Below are 16837 nucleotides of genomic sequence, written 5' to 3'. Positions count from 1 at the left end.
AATGCGATGTCATTTTTATATCAAAGTTGTAAATTTCTTAATTGAATGTCGCAGCTTTCTCTCTGCTGAATGAATATCGCGCTGTTCATGTCGGTAAATCAAGCCGTCGCTTTCAAAATAATTGCTTTTTCTCAACAATATCTTTGTGAGCCGTAAACGTTCCGGCAAAGCAATTTTATCAGCAATATTCAATAGATAAGTAAGTAAACATTTGGCAACCCAGTAATGCTTTTTACTACATATTGAACCATGATGCAATTTAAAAACATTTTAAAATGTGATTTCAGATTAACTGTGGATATCAATAAGGTGAACTTCGAAAAACTTATAGAACAATAAAAGGTTATCTAAAACTTCCAAAAAGAATTCGAAATAATACCATTTTTAAAAGGCTTGTTTCAAAAGTTACCTGTATTTTGTAGATTTTAGCCATTGCTAAGAAAACCTGTTCCTTTTAATAACCTTTCCGTGAACAATCAATTCTGGCTGAATGCGATTGTCAATTTTGATCTATAACAACAATCCTTTTAACTATATTTTGGCGTGAAAAGGGAATTCTACACGATTTAAAATACTAAGATGGGTGTTTTAGACACATCCAACGCGGTTTTGACAAGTAAAAATCTTTTTTTTATTGAAAATCCTTTTAAGGCGGTAACATGTTCTTTGCGTTAATCAACGCCGAAAAGACCATATTGTCAAAACATTAAACCTGCCTTACAAAACGACCACAAATTGATTTTTGTGTAGCTGTAATAATGTGCACTTTTAACCAAAAGAATAATAACAGCAAATTATCGGTTTGCGTGTGAAATTCTTGTATGATTTTACACCTAAGCTGTTAATTTCGGATCAAAGAACGACCATCAAATTTTATATTTGCTTTAAGGGCTAAGTGGTATTAATTTTATAAAAATAATTTAGAAGAAGCAATGTAAATTGTTGAATAGCAAGTAAAATATGCTAACATCTGGGTAATGTTTTGAAATATATCTTACAAATTAACTTCTTATCTTATCTTAAAATCGCCTATTTCTCTCAAACAAAAAGACGCAATTCTTTATTTTTTATTTAGTATTTAAAATCAGTATTTTTATCTCCCATAGACTGTACGACTGTAGACTATATCGCCTTACGAAATAGGTTTATGTTAGCATCAGTTCACGCCGATAAAAACAGTGTACAATGTCTGACACCTGAGCAACAAACATTCACTGACTTTTCACTGACAAACAATTTTTTTACAAACCATCCAAGACAATCTTTGGCAACAAAACCAGGGATTAAGCCACAGAAATTGATTCCTTTCTGCCTTTGTAAATATTTCTTTGAAACGACATCACCTTTACCAAAAAGTAAACTCTTTCGTAAACCTAGTGCCATGCTTAACATAAAATTTTCGACCTGCCTTGTAGAATTTAGAATTTTCCCGACTTGATGCAGAATTTCCTGACGTTTCCCTTCCCTAGTAAAAAACGTTTTCCCATGATTTAACCCCGACCACGGCAACCATCAGAGAGTAAGCGACCGTCTGAGATTTCTGCGCCGAACACACAATTGCATTGGAAACGGAACTTGACAAAATGGATTATTCCGCCAAATGCTGTTTTAGTAAAAGAAGAATTTCTTCACTATCGGGGCAGCAAGATATTTGCCATTAACTCACTCAATCGGATACTGCAATGCTATAAATGGTACTGAAAACATAAGAACGCGGCTTTAATAGGATAGTATGGCATCTTAGGAAGGCTTCTTTACTTCGTCCCCAGAGGCGATTGAAATGTTAATCAGTATTCAGTTATCTTTAGAAATTCTGATCAATCTTCAACGACACCTTAACGTGTTTCTCTTTGGTAAAAAGTGTCGCTTTTTTAAAAAACTCTCAATATAAAAAAGATATTTGATGAATTCAGGCTAGCAATTTTTTCTCATTTTTCATTGAGCGGGTGAAGGCACATTTCACCTCAGACATACATTTTTTTTTTTTGTAGTTGGGTTGCAAAATACTTTCCTTTCGTAAGCCATATTATTTTCATCTCTTATTTCGGCCAAAAATGAAAGATGGTGGCTGACAAAGTTGGAATAAAACAATCACATTTAAATCAAGGAAATCACTGTAAACTATACCGCTCTGTATCGCAAGGCGCCCCTATGGGTTTCATCCTTTATGAACCGCGTTGTTATGCTCTTGAAAAAACACTCAAAACAAAGAAATAAATAAAAGCCCTTATACAAACAACCGAGATAGCGAAGTTCGGCAACACGGCAGCACAAAAACACTGCTTATAAGGGCCCTGGGGCCCATTTCTCGAAAGTCTGGTACCTTTTTTTCGGGGCCGGAAAGCTATTTACTGTGCATAGAGCGGTTTCTAGTTGAGTATCGTAAAACCACATGCTCTGGCCAATCACAACAGATGCTCTACTAATTATGCTCTTCGCTCGTCTACACAATCTCTTCTGTTCGTTCCAAAAGCCAACTGCTTCTCACTTGGGGATCGGGCCTTTGCTTATGCTGCACCTGTTTTATGGAACTCGATGCCATTAACTATAAGAACAAGTAGTAGCCTCGCCATTTTTAAAAAGCAACTTAAAACATTTTTATTTAGGAATGCTTTTACTTTGTTTCAATAGTTTTAATGTTTAGTGCCTTTCAATATTTTAATTTTAAATTAGTATAGAACTTTAACTTATGTAAAGCGCTTCTAAATATTGTTTACAGTTTTAGCGCTATACAAATTCCTTATTATTATTATTATTATTATTATTATTATTATAATAATAATTATTTTTATTATTATGTAAACAACACCACGGGCCAATTAGAATTCGAAGCAAATACATGTAACTGGCGCCAAGCGCGGGAAAACGCGTGCAGCCAAAACACGATTGGTTTTGGTTTGGATTCCCATTGGTTGAGAAAGTGGTGCAAGTTTTGTGTAACCAATCGCAGAGCGTAGTAATGCAAAGCCAAACCAAACGCGAAATTACTTTCGACACTCAATTGAAAGCCACTCTAATGTTAACATTAAAGTGGACACAGCTAACAAATCGTATGGGAGGGTGGGAGCTGGGAAACAAGAACCACTCTTCTCTTATTCATTCTACCGTCCAACAAAAATAACAGTCCGCGAAGAATGTCCGAAATTTATTACAAAAATATAAAAGCTCATTTGATTACAGCTGTATTCACAACTCTGTACAAAATTTAACAAAATAAATTCTTACATGGAAAACTATTACTAATAATATTCAGTGGTATCCTACTTTTGATAATACTTCATAATTTATATTTCTGATTGTTTAACTACATATTTACATTCTAGAAAGTAAGCTTCAAGCGATAAAAACTGAACTCTTTAAAATACATTCAATTCAAACTGCCAACCAGCTATTTTATATGATACTAAATTTGAACCTTACCATTTAGATAGAGCAGTATTCAATTGAGTGTCGAAAGTAATTTGGCGTTTGCTTTGGTTTTGCGTGGCTAGGCTCTATGATTGGTTGGCAAAGCTGCCAATGGGAAGCCAAACCAAAACCAATCGTGCCTCGGTTGCATGCATTTTCCCGCGCTTGACGCAGGTTACATGTTTTTGCTTTGAGTTCTGATTGGCTGACTGTGCTGTTTACATCCGTTGTGATTGGCCAGAGAAATTACTTTGGTTTTAGTTTTACAACACTCAATTGAAAACCGCTCTATCCTTCATGTAATATTTAATACACAGCAGATTTTCACAAGTTTCTCAGAACACACTTTCCTCACCGCACCTTCATGCAGGACATTAGGCTAGCACCCTCCTTGCCTGTACCCTTCCCTGTGGGTTTCTTGGATTTTTGCTGAGTAGCAAAACATTTCCACAGACGCAGAGTCTCATCAGCAGCAGCTGACGCTACATACTGGCCATCAGGTGACATAGTCATGTGAAGAACACGTGACATGTGACCAGTCAGCTCTGTCACATGTGACATAGCAGGGTATTTCCAGATAGTCAGTTGATATTGTGAGAATCCATGGCCTGAAATTAACTCTTTGTATTCTTTGGACCACAAAAGGCCACATACCTACAAAAACGATTTGAAAATAAATATGTTCAACCATTGTGCAAAACAAAGACAGATTACTATGCGGTAAAAGCAGATCTTAGCAAAGGCTTTTGGAATTCATAATTAAGAAAATTGGGGGTGACCACACATTTTTTAGAGATAATAAAGCAACAATTATTCTAAAAAGCATTAAAATACAAAGCAATGTATGGCATTTTTTCCCCAAATAATTCATAATTAATTTAAGCTTAATTATCTCTAAAAAATGGGTGGTTACCCCTAATTTTCTTTTTGGGCCCCAATAATCCTTTCCAAGACCTGCTTTTCCCGCATACTTATAAACAGCACAAGAGAAAATAGAAAGAAATCCGACTTTCTCGGACCATCTCAAGATGCACAGAACGTATGCGCTAATAGCAAAAGGAAATTTGGGAGCATAAATCAATAAATATTAATGATGCAGGTGATTAATTTTGAAGAAACAAAACGCTCTCTATTGCTTTAGAAAAAACGACTGGGAAATGTTTGTGTAAAGTTATAGACACAAGTCTTTTAAGGACTCAGAAGGCTATTTTCTAATGGTAAGTAAGCTGTTCATCATGGCTTGGACGAATGTTCAATAAAATTAGATCAACCAAGATTAATGCTAACTTGTGAAAAAGGAAGATTTAGTTTCTACTTGTAATGCATAGAACTGTCAACACTTCAATTTAGTTTTAGAATGTTCCTTAATTTCCAATGTAGACACTCAGGTGACTTGGATGCCATTGCTTTTTTTAACCATTAAAATCAAAAACACTATAAAAAACACTATTTTTCAATGAAGTTTCCACTCAACAATACACCATTCCTGTTCACTCATGTCCAGCAAAACAATATTGCACACCAGGAAGAAATTTGAACAAACCAGACGCACACCTGGCTGTTAGTATCCAAACTGTTAAGGCAGGATCCTGTATTCGCATTCCAAAACCGGATATGGCGATCAGCAGTACCACCTCCACTTGCTAGAATGTTTGGTTGCCATGGACACCAGGCCACTGCCTAAAACATAAAGGTACATGTACATTAAGGCACATGACCATAATTTATTAGTCTCTAAATACACAATAATACAACATTAAAAGCCCTTTGTTTCTCCTTACAATTATTTTCTTAAAAATTAAATTTGGCATGGGTTCAGGTTCTCAGTTCATCAACTTAGGCAAGAGAAAATACCTTGACAGCAGCCTGATGATGAGTGAGTGTGTGAAGTGGTGTAAGATCTTCTGATGTACCACCATGAGCCCAGATATTGAGTACATTGTCATTGCCACCACTAGCCAGTAGTTTCCCATCAGGAGACCACTCAAGACCACACACTTCCTGGTTGTGATTCAGCAAGGACCCCACAAGATGAGATGCCACTCGTACATCATGGTGATGGATGGCACCACTGCGTGAACCACTGTAAAGGGAAATATAGTGTGTAATCAAGAACATGTACCATTACACTGCTGAGTGAATAGATTATGCTCACTGCTCACTGTAAAAGCTTAGCACTTCATTGGTACTTAGTTACCTTGACAGGATGTAGGAGTTCCAGGCCAATGACCCCACCCTTGCAGCATGGCCCTCCATTACACGGACACAGGTAGACTGTGCAGCATCCCATAACTAGATTTAATGGAGGGAAAAAACATGCAGCCACAGTTATAATAATTTTGGAGTGAAAGATACTGTATTTACACAAAAGGCAAACAGAACATGATCGTTTTACCTGGACCTGCCCACTACTATTGCCAACAGCTAAGATACTGCCATGTCCAATCCAACTGACGCTGGAGATGTAATCTTCATTTTCCATCTGAATCAAATGATGAGTTTCACCAGTGATGGGGTTCCATATGTACACAGCACCAGCCAAAGCAAGGGCTATCTGATTCAGTGATCCCCAGTGCAACAAGTTTAGATCTGAAATCAAATACATTTATCATTTGATGCATTTTCTTCCATTTTATTGGCTGAGAGCAAACCATGTGACCTGCAAATAACTGCCTACAATAATGGTCTGTTCGTGTGCAATACTGTCCAACTGTGTTTTGCTGCAAATAATATTCTGCTCATGCGTAATTGAAACCATACTCTTGTGTGAAAATGGCAGATCGCTTCCCTGAGCTTAGCACTCACCACTTCCCAAAAATAATTATGAAAAACAAACTTGGTGACTGAATGATAAAACAATCATTTAACTCAGTTATTGCAAAATATCGTGATTTGTCAGGGTCTTGTAGATCAATTGTTTGCCTCGGCCTTCAGCTTCAGCAAATAATTGATCTGCTCTCCACTGACAAATCACAGTATTTTGCTCTAGCTCATCCAAAAAATTATTTAACAATTATTGCTAAAAAATTTGAGTACGTAAAGTAACTAACAACAAAAATATGTCAGAAATTATATTATTTGTTTTTGGCAGTCGCAGTTACTGGCCTTTTCAATTATCCTTTACACCTACTAAAAATATTCTGAGAACATTTGTTTAGGCAACTTTTCACTTGAGTTTAAACAATGATTTTTGTGATACTTAGCTCTTTTTGCCAGTATGAAAACTACTGATTACCAGGACATGACAGATGAAAACTTGATTGGAATTTTGAATATAGTACTGTAAATTTGTGTGGTGGTGCTAAAAGTGTTATCCCAATGTTGTGAAGGAAAACATTATCAATCACATGTGCCCCTACATACTTCACTTATTCACTTTAAATAATGCCATTCTTCAAAATTAATAGCAAGAATTCAATGGAAATAGCATTTAGAACTAGATGTTTAACTGGACAGCATGCCAACCTGGCTCACTGTCTGATCAAATTTTGGATGACCCAACCTACATAGCTATTTAATGATATTAATTACTTGTAGCACTTAGCGATCCAAACAATGTAAAATGTTGCTAAATTGATCAGAAAAGAGAAGTTACCAAAGGCTTACAATAATCATCCAGCAACTCAGGAGCATCTAGAATTCTATCCTCTGCTTGTGGAATATGTCGGACTGACTTTGCTTTGGGAGCTGTGGGTTTGCTATGACAGTATAGCACTCTTAGTTTATTCTGATGCCCTGTTTAATTAAAATAACACGGATAGTAGGTCAGTTGATCAATCAATCACTTCCTCCATTTGCAGTTAATCAATCACTTTCCCACTCCAGAAAAGAGTAAGGAAATTTGTGGGATCATTTGGTTAGATGGATAGATATCACGCCGAGTAATAGGTGTATTTTTCAACATTTTCTAGGGGTAGCATAGCTCTTTGTTAAATGGTTTTAACCTAAAGAGTATGTCCAATACAACTGACTGCAGAAAAGTGCACTTATTCATCAGCGCAATTTCCACCTGTCTTCATCTGCGACCCCACAATCCTTCACTCGTACCGGTCTCCCCATAGTTCTGGAGTAGGAAATTGACCAAATGACAAGCCAATCGATCACTGAGTCCTGATCCATCCTTCAATCAATTAATATTTAGTTGAAATCCCTCCTCCATAACAAACAAATGATAATGTCACACTTGAAATCCTGACCACTGAAGGAAAATCAGTGGCTCAGATGGGATTCAAACCCATGAGCTTTGGGTTACTAGTGAGTACAGAGCCATGATAAAAACAACACACCAGTGAATCCCTCTTACATTTTTTACAGAAGCTTCCGGCAACAAACAGGCGAATCATCCTGAGTCATATCAAATAAATGACAATGCAATATTGTAATGATGGAGGTCAGGATTTCCAGTGTTGTATCATTAAACATTTTATATGCCTAGCTTGGGATGGCTTTGGTTGTAGACTAGAATCGCAACACTTTTAGCCTTGTCTGCAAGGAATTAAAACCGACTGCTGACGTTTTCCTGCCCTGGGTTTTTAAAATCTCCCTAAAACTTGGATTTTCAGTTCCAAGATCATTTTTATACCGACTTAACGTTTTATTTGTTATTAACAAACCTTCTTTAGTGACAGGAGCGCCGGATTTAAAGTGAAGAATCTTCGAGTTGCTAGGATTATTTCCTAAGTTTTCAGCCATAGTTGATTGAAACTCTGTTGTTGCTTCCAGCTCCATGTCACCTGCACTTGTATCTGTCACTTCACTTCCTTGCATAATCTGAAAATGACTCCATTCACAGTCTGTAAGCGGTCTGCTTGGAATAAAACGGTCACCTCGTGGAGAAAGTCCAAACTTTTTCGGCGACTTTTGCGGTGTTTTCTTGGGTGTCTTGCATGGTGTCTTTGCTTTTTTGCCAGGGGTGTAAGTTTGAGCCTTCGACGATACATTAGCGGGCCAACGACTTCGAGAGGACGTTTGAAGAGGCGATAAAGGTTTCCCAGAGGAGGATAGATTCCTTTCTCGTTCTTTTCTTTGCCAACGAGGAACAGGTCCTCTTGAGAGAGGAGCTTCGAGTTTCTTGAGGCAATCGTTCACTCCTGCTTCGAACTCGAACTGAGCCATATATCCTTGTAAATAATTAACTGAAGTGTCTGAACTTGATAAATAAGCAATAGCGAGATAAGGAGTTAACTCTGTTAAGATACGGCTGCTGACTTACCAAACTAAACTTTAAAATGTTGAGAAAATCACTCCTTCGTTCACATGCAACAAGTTCTCTGTCCGTTTGTCGAGTTCGAAGCACGCGGCCATTTTTAAATGCCAGATTCTCCCCCCTGATTGGTCCACTGCTATCACCAATTTCCCGCGGCCTATTTTCGAGTAAATATGGCTGTCACCTTCATTGGCTACGAAAAGCTGTTTTAGCGCCAAAACTTAAGTTCAAGAAGTTTTTCAACAAGAAACCTTTTCGTGGACAGAATTATTTTAGCAAGCTTCTAAGGCTTTAGGCAGCCAAATTATAAATTAAAACGAACATTTGTCCTTATCAAATAACCCGCCAAGTTAGCGCTAGAAACGTCAGCTGTCAAATGTCTTTACGGTGGCATGGTCAAATTACCTTGATAAAACCAAATAATTGTTTCCACCCCACCCAGCCCCCCCCCCCCCCCCCAACGACGCAGCACCATGTGCAGTTTCTTTAAACCGCTTTACAAAATCACCTCATTTATGTGAGAACCATTTCAACCCAAATGTATTTTTGTGGTAGACTAAGAGGGTAGATATACTTGCTTTGGTCGATTTTTAGTTCACTTTTTGATTTTGGGCCGGAACCAGCGAAACTGTCCTGGCTGGCTAGCTATCCCTTGCCGGCTGAAGTTTCCTCTGTCAAATGTCGCTGGCCTTAAAATTCGGAAGTGCTCGCGCTTTGGTGTGCTGCCAGACGCGAGAGTCAGCAGATTGGCGGAACTATCGCTAGACACAGTTCTCAGATTTTCTTATTTGTTCTCTTCACGAAAGGTTTCATTTCCGCCTCAAACAAGCTGGACTCGAACAGAAATTACAGTTACTGTTGGACGTGATCCTACACCTTCATACCCTATTTCTGAGCAAAAAGTAGACTCGTGTCCTAAGCAGACTCTCTCGCGCTTAAATGAGATATAAAGGTGGTGTAACTGCTAGGTTTAACTGTGTGACCAAATTAGCGTTCTAATTTGAACTTTGCAGATTGTGTTACAAGTCACCCAGTCGAGCATGGTATAGACAATTACACGTCATTATGCGTCATAATGGCAAACATGGTGAGGAAATATTCATAAGTATAAAAGAAACAAACACAGTCATGGGTACTGCTGCTTCTACTGTAGCGGCAAAATCCAGCCCGTACTGTTTAAGCGAAGATGAACTTAAGGACCCAAAGAATGTTATGTTCGAGAGCGCGCGCAGAGGAAAGCCCGAGGAGTTATTGCTAGTTTTACAGCAAGGAATGGATCCCAATGAAAGGGAATCGCCATCTTCTGGGTAAATAATATTTTATGCTGTTTAGGGGATCACTTTTTCAAGTAACAAAAGAAAATGGATGGTAAATGGTAAATTGCTAATTGATACGAGAATGATGTATTAATCAGTAAATGACACAGGCATACTCGGAAAAAAATCCGAGTGCTCCTATCAGGAGTCGAACCTAAGGCCTTCACTATGCTTAACATATTCCATCACATTATTTCCATTATTTGCGTATATGCCACTCATTGACATTCCAATCCTAGCAGTACACAGTTTGTCCCATGAACCTAGTTTAAGGACGGAGCCTACTTTTGCTACTGCGCATACGTTCTGTGCATCTCGAGATACTCGGGTTTCCTATTGGTGGTGCTTACTAATACAGGGATATTTTTGCGCGGTTTAAAACTAAGCAGAGAAAGTAGAACTCAGCGAGTGCTCTTGGTATCCAAAATGAAAATTGGGGGTAACCATGCATTTTTCAGAGATAATAAGGCTTCAGTTTGGAAAAAAACGCCATACATTGGTTTGTATTTTACGGCTTTTAGCCGATAATTGTTGTTTAATTAACTCTAAAATAAGCGTGGCTACCCCCAATTTTCTGTTTGGATTTCAATAGTCCTTCCTAAGATCTGCTTTTCTCGCATAGTCATAAACCGCAGAAAAATACTTCGGTATTAGTAGGCACCGTCCTTAATGGCCTTAGCTCTCACGAGTCTCCTGTAGCTCAGTGGTAGAGCATCCGAGGTCTTAGGTTCGACTCCTGATAGGAGCACTCGGATTTTTTTCCGAGTATGCCTGTGTCATTTACTGATTAACACGCCATTCTCATTATTCACCAGGCTTAACATATTCCATCACATTATTCCCATTGCTAATTGATATTTTTGTTAGTTAGCACTGTACACACACCCGTATCTACTTTACTTTTATTGGATTGCACCTTTAAACTTGGGAACTGTCTTAAAGGGATTTTGCAAGTTACGCACTGTAGGTGTACATGTTGATGATCCATTTGAAACAAGATAAAAGAAATAACAACAGTAATAGCACGGAGAATCTCGAGCCAAAAAATACCCTACTTGTTTTCCGAAACAACAGGATATCGTTATTTGATATTATATTTAGATTCATTTTGGGCGACGTCATGTGAATTTTTACGTTTTACGCCAAAACTGTCCTGTCATTAAGCCTAAGCACCTGGTTCCTCGCGAACAAAAAGTCCGTGAACACAAAGAGGAACATATCAGTGCAACGCAATGGCAGTGCATTAAAAATGTTAACCCAACCTTTTCAAATTGCAATCCGTTCCTTCTATTCTAGGCAAAAGCATTGATTTGAAGTCGCCTATTATAGCTAAACAAACCCGATAATGACTTTGGTCGAGAACATTTGGTTTCTGTTTATACTTTTTGAATATAATTTTTTAATAGCATATTTAACGTCAATTACTTTAATTTCCAGAAATTATATTGGGGTGGCTTTGATTCCAAAATGTTGTTTTGCTTATTAACACTAAAAATAGATCATATACTCTCTTTAATTTCACACAACTGGAAGTGTGATCAAAGGGCTCACTGCAGTTCCAGTTACCAGGATGTAGAAGCGAGTAAGGAAGGCAGATGGTTTGTGAACGGAGTCCCAGAAAAAAAAAAAAACAAAAACAAGGAAAAACAAAACAATTGCTTTGTGAAAATACAGGTGCAGCATGTGATTTAACAGCAAACGTATCTCATTACGTGGTTTTAACAAAAACAATCAATTAGGCCTTCTTTTGCATCCCCAGGCTTGGGTTAACACAGTTAACACCGCTTGCCCACAGTGCATGCCAAGAGTATTAAGATACTTACAGAAAACTTAGTCTCGCAATTAGTCTCCAGTCACTAAAGGCGCATTATTTTGGAAGAATCCTGGCTATTCTTATTCTGGTTCAGGAATAAGACAATACACACAATATCAGTTCATAAACGAACGCATTGCTACCTAATCCGATTAAACCGAAAACCCTCCCAAAAGAACGTAATTCATTCTATTCGTATTCCGCCTTTCATTCTGCCGTCTGCTCCTGTATTTCTATTGGGAATAGTCCCAAAGGAATCCACTCTTACTTTCGCACTCACTACCCCCCTCCCCTCCCACCCGCAATGCAATGTTGATATCAACCTGATTTCAATCGCTACATAGAGGGTTGAAATGTCAGAGGCGACAAGACCATAGGCGAAACCCGACCACATGACCACATTGCAAATGTGGGATTTCTTTGTTGCGCGCGCATCAGCTAGAGCATCAAGAAATTTTGACCAAGGTTTTAGTTGCCGTATAAAACAGCTTGAAAGATGCAGGCTGATCGAACAGCTAGTGTTTTAGTAACATTGCCCAATTTTTCCATTCTTGTTCTTAGAAGTAATACTGGCTTCAAAATTCGCCAAGGCAACATTGCCCAATATTTCGGTTAAATTAAACTAACCATAAGGGGCCAGAAAAGTTAAGTGAAAATGGAAACAAACGGTTACAATATGAAAACATGACAAGGTAAGATAAAATGATGACACACGATAGATTAAAAAGAATGTAAACAAACAACAAAAAATTAAAGATATAACGGTAAAAACAGTGGAAGTCTATAAATATGAACACAATCAAAATTTGAAAGATTAACAAATTGCTTCTCTTTGCAGAAGGGGTCCTTGCTAAGATTATAAAGTCATTGGTTGTAGTAGGCGTTTATCGAAAAACACATACTTGCTAGATTAGGCATCTGTCCATTATATGAGGTATATTATCGCGCTAAATATCCTAGGAATGCAACACCCGAGGAATCCCGCATTTGTGATTTTTAAATCCAGGTTAATTGTTGTTTCAGATTGAGAGCAGCGCATTTTGCAGCGCGCCATGGCAACCATAATTGCTTGAAAACTCTCTTAGAACTTGGTGCAGAGGCGACTGCGGATGATTTCTATGGCTGGCAAGCAATACACGAGGCTGCATTATACGGACACACGGAATGCCTTGAACTGCTGCTGGAAAATGGCGCGAAAGTAGACGCTGCGGCGTACAACAGCAACGGACCTAACACACCGCTGCACTATGCAGCAAGGCACGGGCACGTGGAATGCGTGCAGCTTCTGCTTAAACACGAGGCTGATTGGAGGAGCAGTAACAAGTATGGCGAGACTCCACTGCACTGTACTGCCATGAGAGGGCATGTGGACTGTATGCTGGCACTTGTAAATGCAGGTATAAAGTAAAACGGGACTTGTTAAAGGAGAGGGGGGGCATCTGGCCTAGCGCTTTGCATTATCAATAGTTATAATTATCAATAACGATCACTACTGCAAACTGAACTGCACCTTTCACCGGCTACTTGCAGTTATCCGAAGGATGGATACATTAGAGAGATTAAGCACCACGTTTGCGGCAAACGGCAAAAATGACCACGTGACCATGTTTATCCTATATTTCCCGCTCACTGTTTTCAGTTTCTCAGAAAAATTGAGTAGTTTTGCGTTAGCACCAAAGGCCAGAATTATCTTGCATTTTTTTCATCTATGTATCCAGTTTCGCTAGAAAACATGGACGCGAATCTCACGTTTGCCGTTTGCCACAAACGCGCTGCTTAATCTCTCTATTATTTGCAGACGGCTACGTTATAAACTTGAACGCCTGTGCCCAGGCTATACGGCGTGGAGAGTTGCGTCACTGACACTAGAAGTAAATTTCCGTGAATTACATCGAATTATTCTAATCTTAGTGTTGTTTTCCTTTTTAACACCATAATGAAGTAGGTGTTGCTGGGGTGCCCATATCTCTTCTTCAACCGAAATACACTTTATCATCATCATCATCATCATCATCATCATCATCATCATCATCATCTAATCTCGTACCCCGATCTCAGTCGTCGGTTCGGGAATGTCCGCCTGACTGTGGGAGATCTGGGTACGAGATTACATCATCATCATCATCATCATTATTATTATTATTATTATTATTATTATTATTATTATTATTATTATCATCCAGGTGCCGACATAAACGCAGAAACCCGTGACGGACTAACTGCAGCGTATTTTTGCGTGTTTTGTGGTCACTCGTCCTACTTAAAAGAACTCATTAAACTCGGAGTGGATATCAACAAGAAATACAAAGAGCCACAGCGCACCTTATTGCACTATGCCGCAGAGGCCGGTCAAAACAAGGTCCTCAGGGTCCTTTTGAAAAGCAAAGCAAATACGGAAATTCATGCCGGTGAACGAAAGCTCACACCTCTGCATCTTGCGGTACGGCTGGGGCAAGAAAAGGCGGTAGAATTGTTGTTAAAATATGGCGCTGATGTGGAGGCCCGGACGATTGAAGGATACACTTCTCTTCACCATGCATCCCGCTGCAGCAAGCATGATGTTGGCAAGCTACTCGTGGCCGGGGGAGCTAAAGTGAATGCTACATCAGGTTTGATATTAAGTCTTCCACTCTGATCGTAACTAATAAATGCTATGTTTTCATCGATTCTTTATCCTTTCTTATCCTCTTTCCAAAGTCGTCGCTCTGTTGTCTGGAAAAGTCGTGTTGTTCAAAGACATTACAAATGCTAATATCCGATGTATTTGTTGGTAAACACAAACCGGTTAGCCTTTGGTCGACTATCGCCTGGGTGATAAGAAAATGCAATGCATATAGTGTCTCCTAAACTAAGGAAACAACATGATCTCAATTGATCTGTAGTAAAGTTTGGTGCTTTGCTTTCAGACGAAGCTCATGAGACACCGTTACACATGTGTGTTCAGCGAAATGACATCAAGTTCACAAAGCTGCTAATAAAAGCAAACGCTGATCTCACCATTCGGGATAAAAGCGACAACAGACCAGTGGACTTGAAGACTGACAACGAGGACGTGATCAACATACTCAAGAACGCTATGTTTGAGAAAGACAGGATCAAAATAGCCAAACAAAAATGATTTCATTTTTATTTCCTTGATAATAATAAAATTATTTGTTTCTATTTTAGGAATTTTCCACTGTTCAACAATGCCCTACGTTACGTAAGGGACTCATAAAAACCAATCATCAACCAAAAAATAAAATTCGTTCCATCTGCTGACCCCCTCCCCCAACCCTTTCTTTAGTTACTGTTCCCTTTCATCTCATCTGATTTGCCCCTCCCCCTCCTCAAATATATTAAAATTGTAAGAATTTGATTACAAAAACCACACCTATGATGGTTTTGATCAAATAAAAGTTTAAACTTTTCAGAATTGAAAATATCTAAAACTATTTCGGTACAATGTGTTGAAATGTTGATTCGCGTACATATACCTAATTTCAAAACAGTTGTGTTTATCCCAAACTTCCAAAAAATAAAGAAATTCACTGATATACCTATAACAAAACAGCACAAACTGTTAAAATGTCATGAATTTGACTGACTTGATTTCCTATTTACATTTGGGTTTCTATTCACGATTAAAGCGTAAGAAACAATGCAAGTAATTGCCATGATCCGTATCCACTCTAAGAAGAACTTCTATGTTACTTACAAAGATAATCCCTTATCCATGAGGCATTATTAACTACTTAATAACCGAGAGTGAGGTCGTTACGGGAAAAACTCAAACTGAGGCCTTGCCGTATTGACCGAGCGATAGAATTTTTAAGATTAAACTAGTGAGCAGCACGTCTGAGAACTCTAAAGAGTTGTAAAACGATTTATTTTCTCTTACGCGTTTCGTGTGACTAACGCACACTTCATCACAGTTTTAGCTTGAACTGTGAAACCCAAAATTATGTCACGCACAAAATATGTCGTACCTTGCACACCTTTTCGCCTGTTTCCTACATGTAAATCCGCTATAGTAGGTACGGTTTTTCGTAATGTAAAATTTATTTTAGTCACGAAACGCGTAGGAGAATAAATAGTTTTACAACTCTTAGAGTTCGCAGACGTGCTGCTCACTAGTTTAATCTTAAAAATAATAATCATAAAAAATTGTTTACTATATATGGCTTTCTTTATCAGAAGAAAAAAGTATTTCAATTCGAGCCTAACTCTAACTTGCATAATCCGTAATCGGCCCGTGCGTAATACCCTGCTCTGATCTCGCTCTTATAGACAATCAGAGCGCGCGTTATATCGGCCACTAGCCTTAGCCATATAATAATAAATTATTATTATAAGGAATCAGAGCAGAGATTTTTACACCCAATCAGGTGATCGGAACCAAAATCAATCAACATTTACTTCATGTGAGTTTCCAACGCAGGTATCACTGGCTACTTGTTGCTACTTTGAGCTCTTCTTGGTTATTAGTACTGGCCTTTGATTGGTTCTACGATGGATTTGTTTTCTCTACAAGAGTCCCTAAAGATCGCTTTAAGAAGAGCAAGCAATGGAGCGAGTTAGTGATCTAACTTACAGTCTATTTTATCTACTGTTTGGTTTATCAACACAGTTGATAACTGGAGGTGAATTGGCCACCATAAAGAGATTCGATCACTCTTCCTCTTTAAAGAGATTCAATCACTCGAATCCCCTTACCTTTATTCATTCGTGTCTACTCCCCACCGACGCAGAACCACAGTTTCTTAAGAAACTAACTTCCTTATCCGTATTTTATCTACTGTCACGTATTGGTAATTTATTAGCTACTAAGTAGAGGCTCTTGTTCGCCATTACGTCTTGAATCATCGCTTGTGGAACCACTGGTTGAATGATTTCCAGATTCAACATATGGCAAACTGGACAGCACTCTGTAGACAGAAGAGAACAGGTGATGAAATGTCAATAAACCACCACGGCATTTTACACTACTATGCTTCAAGCTTCAGTTCTTGTTAAATATTAAAATTCAAGTCAATCAGTGAACAAAATACAAAATAATTCTCGGCGCCATTTCAAGCTTCCTTCTACATCTTCATTTATTTAGTTGGTGAAGTC

At 38.4% G+C, this 16837-nt stretch overlaps 3 protein-coding genes across 6 annotated transcripts in view; 1 reads left to right on the top strand and 2 right to left on the bottom strand.

Annotated features, from left to right (window-relative positions):
- Positions 1-3129: 3129 nt before the first annotated feature.
- Positions 3130-8732, bottom strand: LOC146471153 (cell division cycle protein 20 homolog). The gene is made up of 8 exons (XM_085121176.1): positions 8621-8732; positions 8022-8552; positions 7015-7143; positions 5804-5997; positions 5606-5700; positions 5263-5491; positions 4963-5088; positions 3130-4062 (listed from the first exon to the last, which is right to left on the bottom strand). Exons 2-8 carry the CDS (start codon positions 8521-8523, stop codon positions 3760-3762), a joined length of 1578 nt encoding a protein of 525 aa, XP_084977302.1. The 5' UTR covers positions 8524-8552; positions 8621-8732; the 3' UTR covers positions 3130-3759.
- A 957-nt stretch (positions 8733-9689) lies between these two features.
- Positions 9690-15812, top strand: LOC146471152 (uncharacterized). The gene is made up of 4 exons (XM_085121170.1): positions 9690-9921; positions 12767-13140; positions 13927-14352; positions 14650-15812. The coding sequence occupies exons 1-4, from the start codon at positions 9743-9745 to the stop codon at positions 14859-14861; spliced, it is 1191 nt and encodes a 396-aa protein (XP_084977296.1). The 5' UTR covers positions 9690-9742; the 3' UTR covers positions 14862-15812.
- LOC146471150 (glucose-6-phosphate exchanger SLC37A2-like) overlaps positions 15066-16837 on the bottom strand; it is a 27013-nt gene continuing 25241 nt past the window's right edge. For 2 of the 4 annotated variants that reach the window (XM_085121167.1, XM_085121168.1), the window contains one exon: positions 15066-16650. In XM_085121167.1, the coding sequence (XP_084977293.1) occupies positions 16542-16650 (109 nt within the window). In that variant the 3' untranslated portion in view covers positions 15066-16541. The remainder of the gene's footprint in view (positions 16651-16837) is intronic. The other 2 variants (XM_085121166.1, XM_085121165.1) reach the window with 1 other exon arrangement.

The sequence above is a fragment of the Pavona decussata genome, unplaced genomic scaffold (assembly GCF_977016875.1).
Source record: "Pavona decussata unplaced genomic scaffold, jaPavDecu1.1 SCAFFOLD_106, whole genome shotgun sequence".
Lineage (NCBI taxonomy): Eukaryota > Metazoa > Cnidaria > Anthozoa > Scleractinia > Agariciidae > Pavona > Pavona decussata.
This window is presented reverse-complemented; position numbering and strand designations above follow the sequence as displayed.

Bases quoted from the DNA above. Each gene is read 5' to 3' on its own strand.
- LOC146471152 (XM_085121170.1), top strand. From the start codon at position 9,743: ATGGGTACTGCTGCTTCTACTGTAGCGGCAAAATCCAGCCCGTACTGT. The intron at 9,922-12,766 runs GTAAATAATATT...TTGTTGTTTCAG, and splicing joins AGGGAATCGCCATCTTCTGG to ATTGAGAGCAGCGCATTTTG. The intron at 13,141-13,926 runs GTATAAAGTAAA...ATTATCATCCAG, and splicing joins GCTGGCACTTGTAAATGCAG to GTGCCGACATAAACGCAGAA.
- LOC146471153 (XM_085121176.1), bottom strand. From the start codon at position 8,523: ATGGCTCAGTTCGAGTTCGAAGCAGGAGTGAACGATTGCCTCAAGAAA. The intron at 5,492-5,605 runs GTAACTAAGTAC...TTCCCTTTACAG, and splicing joins AACTCCTACATCCTGTCAAG to TGGTTCACGCAGTGGTGCCA. The intron at 5,089-5,262 runs GTATTTTCTCTT...TTTATGTTTTAG, and splicing joins ATCATCAGGCTGCTGTCAAG to GCAGTGGCCTGGTGTCCATG.